The sequence below is a fragment of the Corvus brachyrhynchos genome, unplaced genomic scaffold, assembly GCF_000691975.1.
Source record: "Corvus brachyrhynchos isolate BGI_N302 unplaced genomic scaffold, ASM69197v1 scaffold3, whole genome shotgun sequence".
In the NCBI taxonomy this organism is placed as follows: domain Eukaryota; kingdom Metazoa; phylum Chordata; class Aves; order Passeriformes; family Corvidae; genus Corvus; species Corvus brachyrhynchos.
In genome coordinates this window covers 12,307,227-12,321,444 of record NW_008237619.1, presented here as the reverse complement: position 1 = coordinate 12,321,444, position 14,218 = coordinate 12,307,227, and the positions used below count along the sequence as shown (strand labels likewise).

Genomic DNA, 14,218 nt, shown 5'->3' with positions numbered 1-14,218 from the left:
TTACTGATTTACTGTCCATCGCTCCATTGCTACATAAAAACAGGCACAGGAAGCACAATGTCTTCCATTTCTCCTTGTGTTTCTCCATGAAGAACCAAACTTACCAGAACTCTGGGCCCTTCTGGGATAGGTCCTCAGGTACCACCCTGAGCTGGAAGGGTTGCTCTGGTACTCCAAAAGACGCACCTTCCTGGAGCCACCGCTTCTCCTCCCCAGGCAGCTCCCAGAGAGAGACAGACAAAGAACTTGGACGTTTCTCACACTCTTCCCATAAACATTTCTCCCTTTCTGCTGTAGAGAAAATGATGGGAGAGGAAGAAGGTATTTGGGGTGCAGGGAGGATCAAGGTAGTTGTGGGCAGAGACTGGAGGAGGGAAAAAAAGGGGAGTGATTGTTCACCAGTGCATCTGAAACAAGGCAGCAGAGCAGCTGGACTGCTCTGTTGAGGGAGAGGATGAAAGAAGCAGAGACCAGACAGGAAAGAAAGGAGTTTGGGAATGCATGGCCAGGAAGGTGAGGACACTAGGGTGGGGATGAAAAGAAAATTAATTTCCAGGTGAAGATAGAGAGGGAATGTAGATGAAGCAGGGAAAGAATTAAACTTTTGATGGCAAAATGCTGGCCCTAGCAGACAACTGGCAAGGCACCAGTGGTGATTAATTACAGTGCCTTTTTTTCATCACAGGCTTGTTCCTTTTGGAATACAACAATACATGGTTTCATTATATGCAGGCTCTGAGAACAAATGTAAAAAAAAATGCTCCTCATCTACATTACTGCAAATATGGCTTTAGCACTCTGTGCAAGACCTGCCTTGTGTTTTATGGGTGCAGAGCCTCAAAAGTTGGCTCTATACATAGCAGGATGTTTTTTAAAGGCCAGCAGAGTGAAACTGCCAGTGATGTAAACAACGATGTTTACAATATTTATTATGTGATTGAGCACATTGCATAAACACACCCAAGCTCTGTGCACAAGCAATCACTGACATATTTACACCGTGGCTCTGGAGCCCAAATGCAAATGTGTACAATAAAGCAGCAGACTGAGACTTTCAGGCACGAGGGAACAATCAAGTACTGCGTGATGAAACAAAATTGGAAGCCATTACATCTTTTGGATTCTGAAAGCAGATTTTTTTAAAGAATATTTTAGAGCTAAATGCTACTTTGAAAGACATCATAAAAATTTGTTTTCAAATGAAAGAGAGGGGAAAAAAAAGGATCCTTCCCTTTTGAAATGACAGACATTCCTAGGAACTGCACTTCACTACAGAAGTTTCCAATGACAGCAGATAATATTATATTGGCAAGCTCTCAAGTGGCAGGCTGCATTGCACATCCAGAACTGCTATCTGATGGTGATTTCACAGGGGGAATGAGCATCTCTTATGCCAAGCCATTATCTTAAGCCTGTGATAACAAAACCAAAACGACTGAATACAAAATGCATGCTAAACAGTAGGGATAAAGTTAAAGAATTCAGCTGGACAATGACCTTGCAATCCAGCTAGCAGAGGATTTAGATAAATGTGACTGGTTTTTCATTCGTTTCGATGAGCTCACTGATACAAGGTTTGTAACACAGCTACACACACGCACAGAGTACCATAGCAGGATACATATAGCTACCAGATGCTGAAATAAAAAATGCACTAATGAAGTTGCCTAACTTGAAGAGCTAGCTGAAGGTTAAGATGTGTGTACAGACCAGGAGTGAAGTAGATATTGATATGCCAAAAGTTTTCAGCATTGCTGTAGATGCTCATGAGGTATGATTGCTACAAAAGATTGGTTTGACACCAGCTTGTGTCATCACATGGTACAGTGTATAAAGAAGAATTCTGGATGCACAAGAATTAAAAAAAAAAAACAAACTGGAGACATGATAGTGAGACCTTTACCTTTGTTGTGTTGATTCACATAGATTGACTCTTCATTTAGGCTGAAGAGGGTGGCTAACATCTTCACCTAGGACCATTTATGTGAAGATACTCCTACCAAAAGAAAGCACTTAACAAGTAAGATAATTGGTTTTCAGCAGCAAGCAATACCTTTGCTAAGGGTTTGAAGAAAACAAGTCCATTTCTGGATGAGGAGGGAAATAAGGGACACTGGTCCAAGAATAAGAAAAAACAAGTATTATCCAGCTCTGTCCTTATCTTCCCTCTTCCATAAGCTTCTTTTTGCTTCTTCTCAGACTTTGTGTCCTTGATTTATCCAGCTAAATAATCTGAGGCAAAAGAAAGAAGTTCTTGCCTTTCTTCTTTCTCTATACCATAAAATTTCCTCATCTTGAATTGCAACCAGAACAGTCTCTTTTTTTACTGGCCTAGCCCCTCTGAAACTTCTCCCCACTAAAAACAACGTCACTAAAGACAAGTTCCAGGTCCATAGTTTTGGCCACTAACCAGTGACATGCAGCCTAAGTCTTGTGAAGGGCCCTCCCATTCCTGCCAAGTGCTCTCCATTTCAGCTGTGGGTGTGTGACGTGCAGGCTTATCCCAAATCATGAGCTTCACACCACCAAGTAACCCATTTTTAATCCCTCGTGACTCTCACAGACACTGTAAATCTCCCACACTCAGCATCTATTTCTTGGCTGTAAGAAAAGCCAGCACCAGCCTCCATCAAACACGCCCGTGCTGAGAGAGAACGCAGCCGGTGCAACAGCTCAAAGGGTCTGCAGCTTAGAGGATAGCAAAAAAGTCAGGTACAAGAAGCTTGTTACAAGAAGTAATTGCTATAAAGCTGTGGCCACCCAGAGCCAAGACATCCCACTCCTCTTCTTCCTTGGTATGTTCCCACATTTCCACAATGCCTGCTGGTTCCTAAAATGCAAGATGTCCTCTTCAGTGCACTCAGACCTTCTTTCTCTGACTTTGCAACTTTTTAGCTAATCTTAAAATAAGTGGCCTTAGCATCTTTTTCTAGATTTATAAATGTTTATTACCCCTTAAGAAGCTCTGTCAGATCTAGACTTGTTACTCCCTTGTCCCAGGTGCAAAAACATTCCTTGAAATACAAAACCAAAACAAGCCCAGTGAAATTTCTCTCTTGAGAAATCTTCAGTGAATGTCCTGTGGTCTCAGCAAGCAGGCAGAGAGTAGCCCAACAGCAATATCAACAGGCCCTTCTGCAATTTTACAGAGCCACTGCACTGAACAGCACATTTCCAACTGCTGTAAACCTTTCCCTTTCCTCCCTGGCCTTACCCTGCATCCATTATGTAGTGACATGAGAGGGAACAGGCATTTGCCCCTGCACTAATCCAAATCAAGGTCATGAAGCAGTGAGATTGTCAGGAAGAAGCCAGAATGGGGCTGCCATTCAAGTGGAGATGCAAGGGTGATCCCAGGCCATGTGGGGTCTTGGAGATGGAGGGCAGTGCCAGGGGGCTGATAGCCATTGCTGTTGAGACCCCCAAGCAACGCAAGGTGCTGGATGCTGTCCAGGGTCCATCCGGGGAGCTCAGTGCAGAACAGCTGGAGAAGGGGGACGGAGATGAGACTGGATACGAGGCTACAGCACAGGTCCATAGGTTCCTGAGCTGAAACAGAGCCCAGGGGCCATGGAAAGTATTGGTGGGTGGAGTGACCTTGCTGCTCAGGACTGACAAGGAAAAAGTCTTACGAGGGGCAGCTGAGGGAACTGGGGGTGCTCAGTCTGGAGAGAAGGAGGCTCAGGGGAGACCTTATTGCTCTCTACAACTGCCTGAAAGAAAGTTGCCGCAGCAAGGTGGGGGTCGGTCTCTTATCTCAAGTAACCAATGATAGGACAAGAGGAAATGTCCTCAAGTTGCACCAGGGGAAGTTTAGGTTGGATATTAGGAAAAATTTTGTCATGGAAAGGGTTATCAAGCAGTGGAACAGGCTGCCCAGGGAAGTGGTTGAGTTGCCATCCCTGAAGGTATTTGAAAGACGTAGATGTGGTACTTGGGACATGGTTTACTGGTGGACTTGGCAGTTCTGGGTTAGTCTTGATGGTCTCAAAGGTCTCTTCCAAGCTAAACAATTCTGTGATTCTATAATTAGTGCATTAAAGACCCTGACAGATATATCTTGATAACTTAAAGTGAATCACGTTTAAAATGAAGTCTCTAGACGAACTCACCAACAGTGAGCTCGAGTCCCCAGGCTGCAGTTTTTGTACTTCCCACACAAAGCATCAATGAATTATTGCAGAACCAGCACACAATCTCAGTAATAATAATAACAATGATGTATAGTCTCTTGTGTGTTGGACTGAAAGAGGCTTGTGGAAGCCAGATTCTGCCAGTGGAGGGGATGAGATGATCCCCTGCCATGCCAGGACACCACAAAGATGAACAAAGACTATTTCTGTGCAATTTTTGTTGGTATATTTTTCCTTTTTCAAAGAAAAATTCTTATCTAAGCTGAACTATTAGATTCCTTGCAAGAAGATCTGTCAATTTTATGGGGCTTTAATGAACCTGATGCTTTTCAGGTATCTTAACTTGTGGTTATCTTCTGCATCTCAAGCCTGGTATACTGCAGAGCTCTTAATTTTGATGTGTAGCCGCAGTGAAAACATCTGGGCTGCAAAGCAACAGTCTCTGCTCTCACCAGATAAGGAATTGTCCTGCATTAGGAGGAATGTTACACCTTCCATTTTCTTTCTCACTGAAATCTCTAAGAAACTTCCCTGCCACCCCCCTCTCCTTCATCTCTTCTTCTCTGCAGTGTTAAAAGGCAAGAGACTACTAACCCGGACTTACCTCCACTCCTACCGCAGACCAGCCTTTCTTTGGACTCACACCTCCCTTCATCTGCAACCCCACTCCTGTGGGATCCCTACTCACTTTTTGTCTGAAAAAGGACACACAACCTTCATCTGAACTTCTCACCAAATGGGCTGCAGGCCAAGGCACCAACACACACAGGGCAAGCAGGTAACACTGCACGTTGTCATCACTTTTTTGTCACAGAAATCCTAAGCAACATTTATTTTTTGCTTGGTTTCTCTCTGCATATTTTGCTCTACATAACTTTGCGCTCTCTCTCCCTCTATATATATATATATACAATTTTTTTTCTTTTACTTTCATACAGTCTTAATAAATCAAATTTTTTCTCTTTTGCACAACATGATGAAATTTTCTACAGGAAAGACTGTGTTCTGAAGAGGCATTTATTCTACACTTTGTCTTCCCCTTAAGGAACTTATTAACATGGGTTGCTTTTTTTCCTTTCTTTTTTTTTTCTTTCCTTTTCTTTCTCTATTTTCTCATTGCAATTTGCATATTTGTTTTGTAACACTGCTTTGTGAGCTGCTTTGCTTATTTAAGTGTGATTCCATATTTTAACTTAGATTCTCCTTACTTCCCCTTAGCTGCCTTGCTTATGGCACATATGTTTCTCATAAAAAAACCATACTGGCAGTGCTTTGTTAGGGTTGGTTCTAGCTGGTTCCTGTGTGTTGGGAAATGAAAAAGTAAAGGTGAAGAACCAGGCTTGTGGTAGAAGAAGGTATGGTGTTCGGAGAGGCATTTTCCCACCATTCTCACTGTTACACACCCAACCAGTCACCCTGGCATCCTGCCAACACTTTTTGTGTCCAAATTTGTCAAATTGTCAAATTTTGTGTCCAAGTTTGAAATCCTGGCAAGCCTGCTAAGTGGCGGTTAGAAAGATGGAGGTGTGGTGGGGAGGGCCAGCCTCTTCCATTAGTTTCTGCCACCGATCATGGAAGATGAAAGTCCCTGGTGTTTGGGACACAGTTTGATGGATCTGCAGGGAGAACTGAAATTCAAGCAGAGGAAGACACTTCCAGAGGCATCCAGGCACAGGTCTGCATATTGGAAACAGAAAACAGGTGTCAGATGATATTGATTCCTTGATGTCCCTCTCTCCCGTGTATTCTTCCCATCTGAGCTCCATTCACATTAGGACGGGGCTGTGTAATCTGTCTTCCATATGTTCTAAGGGGAAACTGTCTCTTCAATGGCAAAACCATATCAATTGTTCCCTGCCAGACCCCTCCCCATGGCTTGTGATGAATGGCCCCAGCATGCAGCCTGCTCTGGGAGAGATGCACTTTGCTCACTGGAGATTGCAGCCTTTCCCCAAACCTTTCAGCAAGGTTTAACAAGTTCATATTTCTTAACCAGACCTTGCTCGCAGAACTCTGTCAGAAGTGAATAAATCAGGCTGGAGAGTTACAAAGAGGCATTATCTTGTCACATGGGCTAAGTTCCTGGTAGGTACTTGGGATCCTGACTACCACTCCCACTGCAATGACTAGCAGAGGGCTAGTAAGTGTTTTTGGACTCTGGGCCTTAGTGGCCAAAGTAGATTTTTATGCATATTAGGATTTTGTTGTTGCATTTTCATGCTGCCTATTGACTTCAATAGCAATTGAGTGGTTGTGGAGTGGTCCCATGCTTTAGGGGGCAGAGCACTACTTTTAATCATCAATATTTGTAGTGAAATCACTATGTGCCTTTACATATTTTTGATTGAGGATGTTACTCAGTTCTCTACTTAAAAATATGGCTTTAAAGATGAATGATTTGAGGTACCCCAGTTTGGATCCTACAAAAAGTTCAACAAAATCCAAAATATTGTACCTTGTGGAACTGTAGACAGCAGTTACCACAGTAACAGGAGAATGGTATGTCAGGTCCAAGCTGCTGAGCAGCATCTCTGGCAGAGTGGAATCAGACCACATTGTGTACATTGTCTGAACGTCTATAACATAATCTGACCCAAAGGCAGTGTGACTGACCCCAATGTACAGTGAAGACAAGAATGTTTGTGAATGTAAGAGTGAGCACAGGGGGCACAGAGGGGGACAGAAGGGTCATATGCTCCTTTTCACAGGAGAATTATGACCTTGCATCTTCTAACAAGCAGTCCTTCTTCTCTACCTGGATTACCTTCCCTTGTTGTTCTCCCCGCCTCACTGAAACCCTTGTTTCTTCCATTGCTCCTTGTTTCAATGTTCTGCCATGCTCACTCACCTCATCTGAGAGTTTTGCACCTGCTGCTGACTGCCCATGTCCTATCAGAGGACCCTGTGTGCCCCCTCCCATCAGAGCCCTTGTGGGATCAGAACTGTAAATAAACCAGGTGAAGCAGTTGCATCAGGAAAGGCTCACAGAAAGTCAGATCCAGAACCCAGGGTAATGATTTAGCAGCCCAGTTGCCTCCTTACTCTCTCGAAGCAGTGCAGGCTGGCTTAAGGCAGAAAAAGCTGAGGTGGGTGCTCTGTGCTCAGCTTCATCACTGGGACATGAAGCTGCAGCTGCCAACAGGAGCATCTGAAGGTCTCTGCTCTCAGCATTTATGTGGCCAGGTGCAAATATTCTAAAGGAAGGCAGTGGGTGGCAAAAGGATCAGGGCCGTTATGGCTGCAGGCCATTAACACCTCCTGGAGCTCTGCACATATTCCAGGTCATCTAACATGGGTCTGGCTAGGCTGCACAATCCTCCCATTCCTCCCAGCTCCAGATCCTCCCATGGTCCATGTGCAGAGTGCGTAACGTACAATAAATTTCACATGCCCACCTACCCACTCCTTAGGGAGCAAGGGGTGCTGACTACACCCATAAGATTATTAGTTTAAAACTGAGGAAGTAGGAGGAAAGGATAGGGAGTTGGTTTTAGTCAGTTTTCTTCTTCTTAAGTAGGAATTCTGAACCTGTGGGATTCACTGTGCCGCTGAGGTCAACAGTTTGTTACTGTTCAGAAAGGGATTAGGGATTTACATGGATAATGAGAGCATATACAGTTTTATTAGACAGACTTGGAAAAAACACTTTGAGACAAGATCTAAGTCCTTCTCATGTTTCAGGGCATAAGCTAAACATTAAGTGATAGAGGCTGGAAAGAAAAATGCTGTATTCAGTAATCACCTACTTCATCACTCCTTTCTGCCTTCTCTGATGCAGCAAACACCAGAAAGAGACCGTGAGCTTCAGATTGCTGCTCCCTCCCAGTCCATGTCAGGGCTGTTTCTAAGGTAGGACAGAATCAAGGGACTTGAGTTTTCCAACACAGCAACGCATGTGCACCTACCCACCCAAACAGGGGCAAGCAAGAATTCATCCCTACCCAGGCACAAATGCAGGTCTCTTGAAAAATAGGCACAGCATTTCCCCATTTTTTTACAGCAGGATGTTGTTCAGTTTGTGGCATGTTAATTACTATTTACGGGGCTGCAATAAAAATTAGTTACCTTTTTATAACAAAAGGCCCACAGCCAATATTTTATAGACAACACACAAAGAAGTTTGGAATTGATGATTTACAGATCAGGAAATAACACTTAATCAGCTTCCCTACCTTCCCAAGCACGACTGTGCAGTTTTACGCCACCTTGCTGTTTTCAACTCATTATTTATTGATGTTGATTGCTTGACATTTCACGACAGGATATGCTTGTTCTGAGAGGTGCACTCTGGGATTTATCCCGACGTGGCAGAGAGGTGTGGGTTATATTATTTTGCCCGCAAGTCAGCTGTATCATGTGTCCCAGCACATAGAGTGGTCCCTAGCGTTTATGTCACACAACATAAAACCTGCTTTCACGGAGGGTGACCGCTTTCCCTGCACCACACACGAAGGGAGCCCAAGAATGCGAAGCAAATACCTCATTTACACCATCCTCACGGCATGGAACACACTGCCAAAACACCACCCCTGCTCACCACCACTTACTTCTGTAACATCTTTCATCGGGTGGTCTGAAAGCTCTTTACCCCCATGAATCAATTAACTGCACACCGTCACTGTGATGTGGGAAGACAGGGGATGGCTGTAGGTAATTTATAGATAAGTAAATGAAGGCACTTCTTATGATCATATTCCATCTTAAGTGCTACAAATCACAGTCAGTTGATTAATGTCTGCAAACCCCTTGGAGTGCCTTGTGCTTCGTGCATCACTGATGAAACACTGCCAGAGCAGTTTGTGCCAGTGTGGAGTGAGGGATAGTCTGATGTGCTGCCAGCAGCAGCAGGAGAAGGTGAGAAACCTGCTCAGTGTCACACCTGATGGCTCTGTGGAGCCGTCAATTACAGCATGCAGGAGGGAGGACGCGTTGCCAGGGTTCTGCCCTCGCCACTTTGCAACCCTCCCTTGCTGGAGGAGACGTGGAAGAAAGATGAAATAAAAGCCTACAGACTCCAACACTGCAGACTGCCTCCTGCATGGAATATGGGGTTACAGTGTGATCATCCACACCTAGAGCTCAGCTCTCCTAACACAGGTGGTTTTACCTTGGGAGCTTCCAAACCACTACTGTCGATATCTCTTGGGGAATAATAATTGGAAAAGCAGGCATGTAGCCCAGGTTAAATCAAAATAAAAACAAAGAGGTGCTTCTAGTAGTTATAGACTCTTGTGCAGGCTTGCATTAGGTTTTGAAGCCACATGCTCTTCTCTGGAAAGAGGGTGATTACTCTTGAAATAGGCACAGCTTTACATTCATACACACTGACAAACCACAGGATGGGACAAGTACTCATTCCTTTTCCTGAAACTGATTTTTAAGGTAATACAATTTCATGGCAAGCCAAAAGGTAAAGATCCCAAGGATAGTTTATTGATGTACTTTGTTAGCTAGTTTTTTGAAGAGGAAGTCGTTCAAACTTGAAAAATTTTACTTCAGTGACTTTTCGTTTTACTAACTGGGTTAGGAGATTTTTTTTTTCTATTTGTTCCCTTCTTTATATTTTTATTTAAAAATATACACAAAACTGTTTAGTATTTGTTCACAAGCAAAGACATTTGTCATTAAGACAAATGAGTCAACATTTTTATCAAACTCTTTGAAATATATTCCAGCAGTATTTATGGTACAGCTGGCTGAACTGGAAAAAAAGCATCTGCAAACATGCCAGCAATCCCCCCATGATGCAGTCCCACAGTCTGTTGAACCTTTCCAGTCATTTTCCATCATCTAGTTGTACAGCAACTTTTCATTTCTTTAAATGCTTAACCCAGGGCACACACACGCACAGGCATTTGTTAGAGATTTAGTTTGAAAGTATTTGGCACCTATTTAAACTGTACCTCACATGCTTGCATGAAGTAATTACTCAGAGTTCATCCTGAAAAGGAGACAATATGGACAAAGCAAACAAAATATATCATACTCTACAAATCCATGGATGCACCTGAGCTCGAACAGAAAACAGAATAGAAAACTTCCAGGAGCTCTAAGTCATGAAGACAAAATGTATGACCCACCAAGTTTGGATTTTTTGACAGCTTTGCAGTGAATGACATCCTGACTTTTAACAAGTATCATTTATTTCATTAGGAAAGATTTTCAGTAACATTGAGGTGAGAGCACAAGCCCAAAAACCTGGTGAGGCGTTATAAGCGGACAGAAAAATGAACCTAATGAGAAATTTAAATTAGAAATTAATATATGTGTAACATTTAGCGGACAAGAGGAGGTGGTCTGCAAGGCTGCATGAGGAATGATAAACCATCATGTTACACAGAGGTACGGAAAGTTTCTGGTGTCCCTGTTTCAAAAGACCACCGGAAAACCTAAGAGCATCCACATGGTGTCTGTACTGATACAATGAATCTGTCTGAACTCACCGATGTTACAGACCTCGAGAAGAGAGCAGCAATTCACAGGTAAGGTATTCCAGTATCTTGTAGTATGTCTGTTCCAATATGCCTTACTGAAAAAAGCTATAGTAAATGTAGTTTGCCAAAATAAAGTTAAGAGATTATTCAATTCAGAAAACTGAAGAGCGTTCAGACATCTGATCAGTTCTCATGGTTACCACAAGACAGAGTAACAGAATCACAGAAACTTCAAGATTGGAAGAGACCTTGAAGACAATCTGGTCCAACCCTTCACCCAGAAGCACCATAATCACCTCTAAACCATATCCCCAAGGGCCATATCCAGACACCTCTTAAATGCTTCCAGAGGTTGTGACTCTACCACCTCCCTGGGCAACTCATTCCAATGCCTACCCACTATTTCAGTGAATTTTTTTTCCTAGTCTTTAATCTGAACCTCCCTTGGCACAATTTAAGGCTATTTTGTCTCATCCTTTCTCTTGAGACATGGCAGGAGACCTTGAAATTCAACCCTATATGTTTTTATTAATACATATATATGAAGATAGGAAGAGACAGATACTTCCAACATTGTTCCTGGTAATTTCCAGTGACTACTTTTATTTTCAAAATATGTGTCTATTTTCAGTTTGGATTTGTTTGGCTTTATCTTTCTGTCATCAGTACTAATTAAGTCTTCCTATGATGAAGGAAAACCCCTAAAGTGTTTATTGTTTGTTTTCTTTCCATGCAAGAATTTCCACAGTATCACACTAACCTCTGACTAGTCTATGCAAGGGAAGAGAGCAATGGAATCTCAAAGTTTCTCCACTTTTCCTGTAACTGAAGTTTCCATAGCACCCAGACAATTGTTACAACTCTTCTCTGCTTTCTTTTAAATTTTGAAAATATTTAAAATTAGGGAAGCTGGAATTGAATGAATTATCCTCATCCCATTTTCACCAGTGCTCCTTACAGAGGTGAAGTCGCTGTTCTTCCATGCACTTTCACATCTGCCTAATGACTGTGTCAGCTTTACCTGACACCTGCACCAGGTGGAGAGCTGGAGACATCACATCTCGAAGACAGAAGTTCATATTTGAGCTGGGATGGAGTTAACTTGCTTCATGTCAGCGGGGACTCAGTGAGTGTTTATGGGGTTACTCGTGTGTGCTCCACCCACAGCAATATTTGATAATACATTTTGTGATGAAAAGAAATTAAAACCCTTGTTTTGAAATGCTGTTGATAGGCAACTGCTGGCTGTGTGAAACCTTATACGCTTATCCCAAATCGAGGTCTCCACAACATTGTGCTGATAAACTCTACGGTGTCACCCCTGTTAATTGCATTGACTGGACCACTGAAGAGTTTCTTGTAGAACTGATCTATACACTTAAAACCTTCCCTGTTAAATTCAACCTTTCTCCCTGACAGGGGGGAATTAATCATTCGAGGGCTTCAAACGGTGTATATCTGGGAGAAGATGTCTGATATTAATTAACTCAGCAAATGAAAAAATCCAACGAATGTAACTTGAATTTAAGCTAGGGGGAACACACAATATTTAACCTTTGGAATGAGCTAAGATGCAGATGACTCTCAGCTCCCAAAGTCTTTAGGTTACTGCTGTGTTCCTTTCAAAAATGTATGACATGGATCAGAGGTGGATCACCTGAACAATTCAACCTGCTCAGGGACTGCCTTGGATGGTCCTGTTTCCTGGATATGGGGTAAACTGGTGGCAGCTGATTACTCTAGATGAGTAAGCCAGAGTGATCCCTCCATCATGTAGTGGGCACCCTGAACCTCATGACACACACTTCTGTCTCACTGAGAGGTTGATGTGGGAGAGAGAATCAAATGGCATTCATGGAAGAAGTCACCTGGGAAAAAACCTGAATCATTTCCTCTTGAGGTGGAAGTCTGTTTCCAGCCTCTATCTTTACTAGGGGCCATTTAAACTCAAGAAACAGGCAAGAATGACAGGGATGCATAAGCTGGACAGCTGAACTATAGGAAATGTTCTACCTACAAGGCCTGCCCAGCCCAGCTCTGTATGATTCCCTGCTCCTGGAATAAAGTTTGTGATTTCTTTGTTCAGGAAATGATAGGCATCTTTAGCCTAGCTGAGGCTCAAGTTATCCAGCTCAGTGCAGAATTTAGGGCTGACATCCTCCGGCTAGTGCTGTGCAGTGTTATGTTCAGGACAGGTTTTAAAGCTGATGAATCAACAGAAGGAAGACTAAAAGAAGAAACATGTCTGGTTCATTCTGCCCCAGTGACGAGATGACACTAGTAATTCCTCCTAGGCTTCCAAGATTAAAGGGAAGAAGTATCATTGCTAAAGGTGACTTACATGGGCCTGAGTAAAAGCAAGGGGATATATTAAAGCAAATGAAAGGTATTTCCCATCCTGCCATGAAGGTGTGTCAAGTAGTGATCTACACTCCACTGCTGTGGTCTTGCTAACTGGCAAAAGACAGGAAATCCCCTGAGAACTTTCTCCTCAGAGTACTGCCATCAGGACACTTGCCCTATCCAAAGTCTATCCTCCCTGCTGCTTGCCATGGTGGCAGGAATATCCCTTCCCTGAGACCATGCTCTGTTTGCTCCCAGCCAGTGAGTGGGGTCCCTCTTCAGTCACCCTTGCACATGTGCACTTCATTGTACTAAAGCTATGCAACAGTGCTGGCTTGATTTATGAGGGCTGCATTTCTTCCAGTGATCCCTGCTGGTAAAGGACTCACTACTTCCCTTTTATGTGTCTGTGTCAGAGGGCAACTGGCAACCAGCTGTTGGAAACTGATGTAAAAAAAAACCCAACACAACAAAACCCTTTATTATCATTGTGATCTTATTTCAAGTCCCAGTACCTGCCTATAGTCTCTGCAAGCAGAGCAATGGAGACTGTGTCTGCAGGCTGACTTTGTCACTGCTGTGAAGAAATTAAAATGAAATCACTGAATTTCCCACTTGGAGAAGTCACTGGGGTTAGTGAACCAAAACACATCCCCACTACAAAGTAACGCTGATTCAAACTGAGGATGTTTTCTCAGTAGTCTTTATACTCAGAGACCACATGATATGCATATTTCCTCCTCCTAGGTGTCTGTTAATAAGGGGGTGTCAAAAGCTCAGGGACAATAATTATAATAGTAGTATCTTTTTGTTAGGGGAATCTCCCCTCATATAGCAAATCCAGTTGATCTACGGTGCTGTTGTACATTGTACAGATACAGCAGGGCTGGAGAGAGGAGGGTGGTGCTCCACAAGCACTCTGCCTTCTTCCCTTGCCAGGCAAACACAAGGGTCGTGACACTCCTTAGCTGGCTCTATAGTCTCTGCACTCTTTGTGTGCACCCAGCCTGGGGGTGGCTTCCCAGTTCAAAGAGACTCAATTTCCAGCTGTGCCAGGATTACTGGGGTGACTGGCCCAGGATACACAGTGAGACACACACAAATGGTTCAAGCATTACAGAAATGTATTGGAGAAAATCATCAGTGTTAGTGTTCTGGCCCCATATGCGTTGTGCAGAAGTGTGTATTTACAAAGCCATACATGGTGTTTACAGAACACCCTTCAGTCTACTTTGCAAAGTGAAAAGCATTTATAGATGCAGTATCCATCCCCTTGAACAGGTCAGTCTCTTCCCCAAGACCTGCTGA

The 14,218-nt window shown here is 43.2% G+C and overlaps 1 protein-coding gene across 1 annotated transcript in view; it reads left to right on the top strand.

The window, feature by feature from the left end:
- The first annotated feature begins 3,316 nt into the window (after positions 1–3,316).
- The window catches only part of SPAG17 (sperm associated antigen 17), a 184,886-nt gene continuing 173,984 nt past the window's right edge, over positions 3,317–14,218 (top strand). The window contains exon 1 of the mRNA XM_017731654.1: positions 3,317–3,532. Coding sequence (XP_017587143.1) covers positions 3,317–3,532 — 216 coding nt within the window. The remainder of the gene's footprint in view (positions 3,533–14,218) is intronic.